Source organism: Leptinotarsa decemlineata, unplaced genomic scaffold (assembly GCF_025532065.1).
Source record: "Leptinotarsa decemlineata unplaced genomic scaffold, Ldec_3_MD MMD2_tig00000882_RagTag_RagTag, whole genome shotgun sequence".
Taxonomy (NCBI): domain Eukaryota; kingdom Metazoa; phylum Arthropoda; class Insecta; order Coleoptera; family Chrysomelidae; genus Leptinotarsa; species Leptinotarsa decemlineata.
Window position 1 is genome coordinate 18,434,029 of NW_027412556.1, and position 12,526 is coordinate 18,446,554.

Genomic DNA, 12,526 nt, shown 5'->3' on the forward strand with positions numbered 1-12,526 from the left:
TCCGTCACGGTAGATGTTTTTTTATAACTGATTATCTCATATTTTTGGATGTAATGAAGAAGTATATAGAAAAAATGACATCCCCGTTATTAAAAAACTTCTGATGTTTCCAAAAACGTTGAAACTATTTCAACTATACGTTTGTTGAAATCCTTATTTCTATATATTCTTGCAGATAAGTCTACCATGAAGTTGATATAAATAAACCGTTCGTTAATATATATTATCAACTATTTAGGTATATGAAAATCTGTTATTTAATATCAAATATCATTTCGTGATGATGGATATGTAACAAAATAGTTCCAAATACTTCAGCTTAATTAACTGGAGAGATTTATCATTGACTCTCAACTGATGCATTTGAATATGCATAGCTCATATTCTTACGTATTATATGAAATTATGTTGGCCATATTAAATATTTGTTTATAAATAATTGATATTGATGGATATATTAGGTCGTTTCAGGAGTTTTGTCCGTTTTTATCAGTCAACTTTAAACTGTAATATATCACTGAATACTTATTTTATGTAATCGAAATAAACGCCTTTTGAATCATTACTCATTTTCCAACGTAACAAAAGTAAATTCATTTCGTCAGAATGAACATTGTGTGCTTGGGATTTGATAAAGTCGATGAAGACCATTTTTGCCCGATGTTGATTGGCAAAGGTTCTAATAGTAAGAAAGTTATGGGAAGTTAGATTGGTGAGGCAGAACTTTTCGTGATTTGTGAAACGTGCCTACGGATCTTTTCTGTTGACAAGTGCCGGTTGCCAATAATACAATTTTTGGTAGATTTCGTCGATTTCCTTACATTGAGACTCTGACGTGATGATTTCTCCCGGATGTAGAAAGTTATAGTAAATCACATCATCCGCTGACCGTCATTCAATAATCATGGTAGGATAATGGTAGAATAATCATTTCGGTAGGATTTTGCCTTTGAGAAGAGCCTGGGTGGCTCATCAGTGTTCAACTACTGTTCTGTACGTCTCCTGTTGTTGTAGAGGATCTACTCTTCATCACACCTGACGATTTTATCCATTGGTTGCGTCAGAGCAATGAAGAATATACTTCGAAACGTGACAATTTCTGTCGATCGTTCAAATAGTGGGCACCCACTTTGAGGCTTTTTGGCCTTTCGAATACGTTTTAAACCATCAAAAACTGCATGAAAGCTGACGTCCAGTTCTTCCACCGTCTCACACACCGTTTGTGATGGGTCAGTCTACAACAGTGTTCTCAAATCCTCTTCCTGAATTACTGTTACTCTACCACTTCAAGGGTCATCTCCGAAGCTGAAATCTCCGGAATGAAATTTCGCAAACCATCTACGCCAAATGGCTGGTTAATATTTCGGTCTCATTCGAAGCACTTTGATTTAATTTGAAATCTTTGAAAAAAATCAGTTGAAAAGCGGCAAAAAATTGAAATTTGGAAAACAAAACAACAGTTCGAATGTACAATGTAGGTACGAATTCTTTAATCAATCAGTATGCACCACGAAATAGTGGATTGATATTCATTAGAATATGAAGCTACAAATCACATCTCATTTAAATTGATGAATCTTTTCAAACAAACCAATACATATGAGACAACCCTCTCATATAGAAAATTTTACCGCTGAAAAAATGTATTATTTCAGGTATCATTAATATTATATCCGTTTATTCATGACAATTGTGCTGGAAGGTTTCTATATATATATATGAGTGGATCTATTACATCAGTCGTGAAAGGATCCACTACGAAAACCACCAATTCATCCAGAAATATTTTTGAGGAAGCACACTTCATCTTCACTCCTCCTGGTTACTTCTGTGTTTATTTTTCTCGCAGTTGATAACGTTCGATGCCAACACGTGATAAACCATTGAAAAACGATTCATTTGATGACGATATTTTTTGCAAATTTCACTTTTGCTGTCAGTTTCAATGACTTTCGTTCTCAGAATACTGGCCAAATGAAAACTCTTGTTTACTGAATAAAAAAAAAAAGAGAATCGTGTGACCATCTTGATTCTCGTAATGAATATATAACCAAACTTGAAAATAACAGGATTGAGTAGTGGGATTGAACAATTATTGGTGCAATTTTAGCATCGCTACCAAAATTATTTTCATTTTCACTTCTTCAGTGAAAATTCAGGACATGAAAAAATACTGAATTCACAGTTTCATTAACATCATATGTTTTGCCGTTTATTTTCAAACAATATTTACAGTAAACTAAAGGTATCACGCCTATTTATAAAACTTTAAAGAGGCTATGTGGTTCCTGTTGAGACACATATAGTTTCTCATCAGTAACTACAAACTCCAATTTGTAGCTTTCACAGAGAATTGGTTTTAATAGTGCCCGAAATGACCGTAGTTATTTCCTCTGACAGCTGCATGAGCTGCAAAATGCGCGGCCTTAGCAGCTTGAACTTCATGGGTTTCAATGGGCTGTCCGTCTGGTCCAATTTGGGCTGGTGGACCACCTGGGCCGCGGTAATATTCTGGCGCGCCATACTGAATTGTCTGAGGATGACCATAGTAGTTCACAGCTTCAGGAATATTCTGACCTGGACGACTGGCAACTTTAGCATATTCAGCAAAGTGATGAGCTTTTGCTGCTTGCACTTCTGGGGTCTCTACTGGTACGCCATTGTGGTCAATGACTGGATAATGGAGAGGGTAGACTCCGCGACGCCTCCTGTAGTGAGATCCATGGGCACGAGCTGCAGCTTCAGCATGGGCAGCGAAGTGAGCAGCTTTCGCATGCTGGACTTCGGGAGTATCGACTGGAAGACCTGGGGCGAGTTGAAGGTGTCCAACGGAGACTCCGTTGCGTTGAGCGGCTACAGCGTAGTCGTGGAAATGTTGAGCTTTGGCTGCTGCTACTTCGGGAGTGTCCAAAGGAAGGGCGTTATGGGCAAGGGGTTGACCATAGTGTAATAACGGTACCACTGGAGCGCCATACCTTGCTTTAGCGTGAGCAGCGAAATGGGCTGCTTTAGCTAGTTGGACCTCGGGAGTGTCTAAAGGAGCTCCGTTGGGTAGAATAACTGAGTTATGTTGTGAGTAGTAGTAAGGTGATGCGTAGCCAGCTTCACAGATGGCGAGGGCACAGGATATTAAAACCTGAAGAAAAAATGGATGACGTTGAAATTGTTTCTATGATAGTTGTAACTCATATTGTGAATTATTTTTAGATGTATTCAAAATGTCATCAAGGAATGGAAAATAATCGAAAATACTTCAAATCGAACCATCATTTCCAAATTTATATTTACTGTTCGAATCTTCATATAGATTGTAAAGTTAGTTTTTGTATTCAACGTCATTCACAGAAAATAGGTTTAAAATTTTTGGGGTAATGAAAACACTTCTGAAACAACGTTGAGAAATGTTGATTCAACAAATGTCAGCATCATTATTCGGGACAAAAAATGATTCCCTTCGGAAGTTATATGACTGTTTTCCAACTGAAGTTTTTTGTCATCGTTTAAAATGAAGTTGGTTCAGTCTCAGATGTCAAGTATTTGCCTCCATAATCGGTCCTCTCTATAACTCTCTCATGATATGAATAATATCCCATGTTCTTGTTTTCTGATGAGTTCATTCGTTTAAATTTATATCAGTAATGACTTATTTAAAGCCTTAAATCACTTGACTAACTATTCTATGTATGACAGTTTTTTTAATTTTCAGATCAATGAAATCAAAATATAATTTTTTGAAGAAACCACCTCATTAGTAGGAGAGGAGAAAACTTTCGTCTAAGTATGTGTTTGATAACTTTACCCTCGACTCCTGTAATGAAATGAATTAGGTGAATTTCCAACTACACATTGATGAAGAAATACAACTGCATAGAAACATTACTTTTGAGAAATCGAATCAGTGTGATAAAGCAATAAGTGAGTCAAAATATCCTGAGATATTTTAAATGAATTCTTTTCTCGAGGACTCAAAACTGGGTATATGTTTCTCAAAACAAAAAAGTAATCAAAATATCACGTTATAAGAAATAAGACTTGTTTCAGAAAGCTTTCGAAAAAGAAATATATTTGAAGTAAAGGGTCTGAATTGGTAAACTATTTCAATTTTACAAAAAAAAATTACATGGATAATAACGCTGAACATTTTTAAATTGACAATTCCGGATTTTAGCCATTATTTCTATTTTTGACAACATTAGAGTTTTCTCTGAGGCTGAGGCTGATTAATGGAGATGGATGGAAAAGCTATTTTGTGACAAACAGAAACCACTTGAAAATTAATTTTTCACATGAAACTTCAGGAAATTATTCATATTGAAAAAATCAATATAAAATGATTAGTAATCAGGCAAGAATTTGAAGAATTGATTACCTATTGAATTTTTGTTTGAATCAGTACGTATTTTGTTACACAGAATACAAATATTCACGTACGTTTATTTCAGAGAAAATCAAAATCATGCATGCTCAGTGGATTTTTTTGCAACTCTGACTTTTTGTCCGATTGTTATGTTATAGGTTTTTAGGAGGCAACAATTATTCCAACCCATTATGAAATAAAACACTTCATTTATAAACGAACAAATCGGATTCAAAATATGACAGCATGTTAAATTCAAATATATATTTCGTGAATCTGAAAAAAAAACAGCAGATTGACTGTTCCACACAGTATAATGAAGAAAACATTGACTTCGACCAGAACACAAAAAAATTACTTGTTTGATAATATAATACTAATACATCTTTTATTGAATCGGTAAGTAGTTACCACCTAGTTACCTAGGTAATAACTCATTAGAACTCACCAAAGAGTACTTGAAATCCAATTTTCTTGCTTCATTCCTCAAAATTCTAGTATCGATATCTATGAGTGATCATTAAGAGGATGAATCTGTGTTTAATGTCTTGAAATGAGTTTTTTCACCGAGCTTCAACCCCCTCATGCACGACAACAACCAAAATTGAAACATGTGCGAGCTAAAGATTAACGAGATTTCACTATTGAACATACCATTCCTGGCATGTGATTGGGTGATATGATTATGACAGGTACATCATTCAAAAACTTGATGAAGAATGAATTTCAATTGTTGGACTACATGATAATGTGATGAAACTATTTTTTGTATCAGGTTATATCTCAAAAGTGATGATACATCAAAACTTTCACGAATTGGTTTGATCAAAGTATAGTCTGAGATACTTATACGATGTACTGAATGTTTTGCGAATTAATCGAATAGAAACCAAGATAGCATTGTTTTTATTATCATTAGACGGAATTAAAGAAATAGTTTGAATTTATCTATCTGGATTTTACCCCAAAACAGAATGCTGTTTCAGTAATATGTCAACAATTATGTCATTGAATCAAATACCATACAAAACCTATAATTTCATATTATTCATAGAACAGTTATTCATTGCAGGAGATGATTACGAGTATATAAAAACTTTTTTTTTAGTTCTTTGAAATTTCAATAACTCGCTAGACGAGATGCCTTTGCAACCTCGTGTCAACATCCACACGTTTTTTGAAAAAATCTTCCAAGGTTGACAAACAAGTACGCTCTCAATATCCGCATGAGAATTCTTTCCCATATTTATAAAGTTATTAATTCTATCGCTCTATTGAACTTGATACTGATGTAAATGAAGTAGACATATAGAATTCAATTTCAATTTCAATGAAAAAAATGTCAGTTTTATGAGCTCTTGTGGAAATGAATATGAGATATAACTGGACCGCATTTGATATTTTATTCATGACATTACTGCTTGCACAAATAGGAAGAAATGTGCTCGAAATTCAATAGCTCTGTTTCCTAGTGTTATGAGCAGAATAGAAAAAAGCTACGATATGTTTTGATTACAACTCAAAGCCAAGATACTTATTCTTATCACAAATCGCATGTTGAAAAATTTTACACTTCTTGATGACGAAACTATTTTCTGCTGGAAATAAATCAAATTCAAAACTTTAATTCTAATTCACATGAAGTTTACAAATGACCTACTGAAGATTTATTGTTCATTAGTACAATAAATAGAAATTTTGTATCATGCATTTCTCCTAAAATTGCTTGTTTATTGTACATAGTTTTCAACTTCCCCACCATGAAAATACATATTTTAAATTTCAATTTAGTTCAATTCGGAGTAGTATTTTTCGAATCGTGGCCATGTTATTGAAATATTGCACCAAAATAAATGTACACCATATATTTTTTTGAATGTTTTGGGGTATTATTCATATTTTTCCGTTCGACTTGAAAATTCAAATACCTATTTATCCAATATATTTGTTCAACTCAATCCAAATATGTATAAATAATAAATAAAAAAAGTCAACATGAAATCATTCGGTATTTAATATTGGCTCACAAAAAAATACTAAAATAACTGGTGTCAAAAGTTTTATTGGCTGGTGAAAACTATCAGGTAGAGAATAAATGGAAATCTAGTAGAAAAATCATTTGATTCAACAAACATGTATGTATTGTGTGAGAAATTATCAGAATATACACAATGGAAACGAAGTGTGAATTTTCTGAATATATTCTGGAAAAGTTTATCTGACTTGTGATAATCGAAATGATATGTTACAAGGAATGTTTGGTGAATTCCCATGAACTTGAAAGGATTTCAGATGAGAAAGAAAATATATTCTACGATAATATAACAGAAGATAGTAGACAATTGAAAAATCAACATTATTCCTTTCCTAAGTTCGGAAGAAGCTTTGTCATGAATTTTGAAAAGGTACTTGAAGTAGTCATTCTTGAATGTTTTGAGCAGTATAGAAGATTTTTGTTTTGATAAAGATCTTGGTGGTGTGAACAGAAAATTCTCATCGTAAATTGTAGATATCCATCAAGTGATTCTTTTTTAGAGACAACTTTCAAATAATGGACAGAAACTAGAATATATCAATAAAAAGTTTGCACGAAGACGTTCAGATCATGAAGTAGTGTTTTTTCCTGAAACACATACTGGAAGCATCGATTCGAAACAAGTCCTTTCTAGGGAAAATTTCTCTTAGCGAAAAAACTTCAAAACTTTTTTTCTAGATAATTGTATTTTTCATACCACTGGTGACGACGATAACATATTTCAAAAATATATCAATTTCAATAGTGTAGTAATCAATTATATCATAAATGTAAGCTAAATTGTAGATATGTTACAGACCAGTAGAGGTTGGAGATAGACTTTCTAACTTCACAACTTTACATCTATATCTGAATGTTTTTCTTCTGTTTTTTATTCTTCTGCCGTTTAACTGCAGAAGAATAACTGCCGCATTTGCAGTTGTAACGTTTGTAGATTATAACCAAAGAAAACCTCGGCAACATCCAAAAACCAATCAGAATAAATATCTCAATAGTTCAATGGAGAATCAAAGTTATCATAACTGAAAAAGGCATTTGAGAACATCAATCATTAAGTACTCATATAAGAATCTTTGACACTGCAGCAACTCAGCATTTTTTACGATACACCTCAGTAAAACACTCATTTGAGGAGAAGCATATGAGGCATTAAGTTTTCAATACTAGATGATTCACTTCCATCAAATTCTTCATAAAAAAAAAGAAGCTGATGAAATAGCGATTTATAATGAAAACAAATATTTTTATAAACCTTCATGAGGTATAGCAATAGAAAAATACTTTATATTAATATCAACGTCAACAATTTTGTGACATATCTGCTGTTGAAAGGAGATATTTCATAATTCACATCAATTTTTGAATTGATTATGATTTTAGACATTCGACTGTAAACTGTCTTTTATGATGAAGATATATCATGTACGGATCTTAACGATGAAAAGTTCATTGAAATAATAAAAACCCTAATTTTTGACAGAATATTTCAAAAGTAATTATCCATATCGATTCATCACAATGTATTGAAAACTACATCACTTCGTAATAATTACTGAATCAACGAAAAACACTGTGATTATAACGTAAAACGCAAATAGGATACTTATACCGAACTGAAAATTTTTCGAGTAAGCACTTCATCACTCACTATTTCACGTAACTTACCAAAATCATCATGGTGTTGATATTAGTTATGAACCTCCTAAACACTAGGACTGTTAACGAATATTGATTATTGTTTCTCTCCACCTCTGTATATATAAAGCCCCCAATATCCTCATAGTTCCCCCAGCTCACCTTCCTTTCGTGAAGAGCAAGGTCCCTTTCACATTATGTGGATCTGCAACGCCCAGAGAAGGACAAAGAAAACGCAGAAGTAGGAAGGAAAATAATGAATTATGAATGTTGAAATATTTGGCGGGACTTACCACAAAAAAATCTGCTTGTTTCAAAAAAAATAAACTTGAAATATTTGTTTCCGGTGCAGCGACCGTAATTAGTACACATATTTCTTTACCTGACGAAAGAATGTAGCAATGAATGTTGTGTTCAGTTTACTTTACCAAACTATGTTAACATACTCAGAATTTGTCCAAAAAAATTGAAAAATTCTCAGTACATTTCATATCAAGAAATTATCTTAAGTGGAAATAAAAGTAGTTAGATTTATCAAAAGATACTTCGATTGAAAACTTCATTTCATTTGTGGATCATAGCATTAATTCGATCAAATTTGAAAATTTTTCATTTCCATCGTTTGGATTGATATATTAAGTATGCTGAGTTGAATATTTTCAGGATATTTTGCAAAAATCAGCAAAGTCATAATTGTTTTTTTAATAAAAATTTAATTACAGTCAATGATAACGAAATTTTGTCAGTAGGTGAGTATAGTTCATTGGCACTACAATTGATTCTCTATTCTAAGCAAACAGTACTTTTGATATTTTCAGTTAGTTATCTCAATTCACCCCACATTGTTTCAAACTTTGAAAGAATCTTAAGCCTCACCAGTCTGGACTTGTGAACGCTAAGGATTAACATAGTTTTACCATTCAACGTGCGATTCCTATCTTGTTGCAGAATAAATTTCACTCTCATTCAATTCATTTCGAAGGTTAATTTTTTTATCAATAATTTTTTGTTAGTTTATATAAATTTGACAAGTGATTGTTTTCAAGTAGCTGAAATTATGTTTTTAGCACCGACATTTTGAGAGATTTGGCTGAGAAATATATCAAGCACATTAAGTCGAATTATATACAATGATATCGTGGTATTACATTGAATTTCTTCAAGTCATATCCTGCAAACAGATACCAAACAGTTTACCGTGATGAAAATAAATCTGATTTTGAAATGGTCAGATACGTGGTGCCTCAAGGGTCGTCCTTGGGACCCACTTCATCCATAATATATGCGAATGATATGTGGTATAATTTACATTATTTTTGCTGACCATGTAACACTAAATAAATCAAGTAGGTAATGGTAGAGAAATCTTAGACTTTTCCATCATGTCAGTTGAACAGAAAGCTGGTGAATGGTTTGTAGAGGATAATTTCAAGCAGAATCGTGATGGAACACAAAGAATTAGATTTTCGTGGTATCCTCTGAATCAAATGGGTGGAAAAGTCTAGTTCTAGGGCTAGGGCACTGGATCCGTCTCTGAAATGGCAGTGGGACAACGACACACTAACTCCAAGTTTCATAACTAGTTATACCTATTAAGACAACACAGAGGAGTAATAAGCTGTAGCTTGTAGGCTTTGAGAATAGAATGTTTCTCTTTTCCATTTCCAAATCTGTTATAGCTTTTGGCTTATGGCTTTAGGCTTTTGGGTAGCTCCAGCCTATCTTCTACAGTCTTTTTTACAGATTCATAGAAATATTTGAAAATTTCAATCTCATTTTCCGTTACATTACAAGATATAATAATCATTTGCTATTGACTCGGTTCAGGCTTTCTACATCAGTCTGTAATTCTCTTAATTTGAATTTGTTCAATATACTCACTCCCAAATGAGGTGAAAAATATGAGTCATTAAAAATTGAAAGTTTGAATACACAATCAAATGGTTTTTCCTTACAAACTTCTTTTGCACTCGTGACGAATATAAACTTTGCCACCTGCATTTCTACAACAATGAGTTAATATGATGGTGAATTTTTTCAAACTTCTAATTTCTCACCATGTATTAGTTTCAAGTGAATTTGAGCATTTATTTCTATGTATACCAACTATATGATATTTTCATTATACTTGTGATATCAGCAACCGTAGTTATATATTTTTTTCTCGCTGTATATGTTCATGTTTTGTGACTTGCTACAAATGTTTTCAACATAACGTAGTCAAATGAAGTACCTTCAATGATAATAATAATACTAATGATAATAATTCTTTATTTCCAGTTAGATAATGAAATTGTGTAGAAAGCGTCAATAAAAAATACAAATTGAAAGTGAAAAGAAAGGGGGAAGACAAGCTGATACTTCAAAACTGATATGAATGTATCTAATTTTCTAACAAATAATTCTTTGATGATTTTTTGAACACAAAGAAGCTATTCAAGGCCTTTAAATGATTTGAAAGGTGGTTATATATATATATATATATATATATATATATATATATATATATATATATATATATATATATATATATATATATATATATATATATATAATTCGTGGACACAACACTCAAAAAATAGGGGCAAACCGTTTGCCCCTATTTTTTGAGTGTTGTGTCCACGAATTATTTCATTCTTGATTTGTATCATACACACTCGATAAAATCTCTATCTGTATATATATATATATATATATATATATATATATATGTATATATATATATATATATATATATATTTGGACCAATGTATTCCGGTCCACATGACGTTACTTTGAATCTAGCTTAGGGTAAATGAAAATTATTCTTGTTTTCAGTATCATGCTGATGAAGTATCAGATTTGCTGTTCAAGTTGAATAATTTTTGAACACATACATACATAGTTTGAATATATGAACCAATATTAAAGTTAAGACACTATACTTATAACAATTTGCTATGCACCTCTGAATACCTCTGAACACATTTTCTACTGAAGTAGGTCCACACCAGAAACAGACATAATTTCTGAGTCTTGATCCTACTGGGGCAAAAAATATATATTAAGCAACTAACTTTTTGTTAAAATTGTTCGTGAGTTGATGGAGAGATACTGAAGTTCATTGGTGACAGTGGGTTTTCTAGTTTAGAAACTCATCTGGAATGATTCTCAATAATCTTCCATTGTGATCAGTATTTCTTGGGGTCACATTGTTCACCATAAAATATATGCTTTCCACTTTGTTTCGGCCAAATGCGAATACAAATAACTTCGGTTTCGTCTGCATCGAAGGATCATTGTTATTGTTAATTATCTATCATCTTGGAATACTCATGGTGTAGGATTTTTATCATCGTAACCAATTGAGGTTTTTTAATGAATTAAAATAATGTAGGTCGTAGCAAAACTAGCCAAATATTGGGAATATTGAATTGATGTATCATGTTGCTGTTTTTAGCTTTCTTATATGAACTCATTCCATGAAAACGAAGGTTATTATCGAAGTTAATTTTCATGATGAAAACATCTTTTATATTGATATTATCTAAAAGACTTCTCCGCCTACAATTGCAGCCTCAAAGCATGTTCTTCATCAATTTGTTATACTTACCTATATAATCGATGAAGCTTTAGCATATTAATCAATTCAACGCAACGATATTTCACTTAATATTTCCTACAATTTTTTAGTGGGACTGGCGATTAGTGATGATCAATTTGAATTTACTGCTGATTTACAAACTATTTATTGAGAAGAGATCAGATGAAATGAAAGTGGATTGTTATTTTCTTCTAAAATTGTATAGTAAACTGAGGTGTACCAAAGTTAACCCGTTAACGCAAATGATGCCGGTTAATGAATAGTTTGGACGAAATACGTTTATCAACTGGAGTTTTAAATTTACCAATCAATTAAATTAGAGTTTTAAAAATATAACATGGGTGGAAAAAAACTGATTGGAAGTATTAGTCTTCACTTATGATCATGGACAAAGAACATCTACTGGTATTCATTCAGATTTTTATATTCAAAAATAATGTTTATCGGATGGCATTATATATTCCTCTTAGAAATATATGTTATATATCGAGATACGTTTATGTGTGTTTTGTGGATGAACAGGATGATTTTTTGATCACACAAGTACGAGGGTAGTCTGAAAAGTTTTCAACCCAATAAAGATACAAGATATTTTTTCATATTTTTTTAAAAATTTTTCAACGTAGGCGGATGGTCAAGCAAATCAAACCGTAAATCATGGGTTTTCGTAATGGCAACTGCTGAGATGTAAGAAGGTGCGTTGCCTTGGTGAAACAGGATTTTTTTCTGCAAATGTGGCGTTTTTCCGTAAGTTCTGCCTTGTCAAGTAATAGTGCATAGTATATCCCTGTTATGGTTTTTTCTCTTTGACGATTGATTGAAATGATTCCATGATCATCCCAATAAAGAATCGCTATCACTTTCCCAGCCGAAGAAACGTTTTTGTTGGAGCCGGTTCCCTCTTTGCAGTCTAGTG

General features: G+C 32.4%; 1 protein-coding gene across 1 annotated transcript; it reads right to left on the minus strand.

Annotated features, from left to right (window-relative positions):
• Positions 1-2,178: 2,178 nt before the first annotated feature.
• Cpr92F (Cuticular protein 92F) lies at positions 2,179-8,199 on the minus strand. Its single transcript, XM_023170580.2, has 2 exons — positions 8,058-8,199; positions 2,179-3,136 (listed from the first exon to the last, which is right to left on the minus strand). The coding sequence occupies exons 1-2, from the start codon at positions 8,067-8,069 to the stop codon at positions 2,360-2,362; spliced, it is 789 nt and encodes a 262-aa protein (XP_023026348.1). The 5' UTR covers positions 8,070-8,199; the 3' UTR covers positions 2,179-2,359.
• Between the last annotated feature and the right edge of the window lie 4,327 nt (positions 8,200-12,526).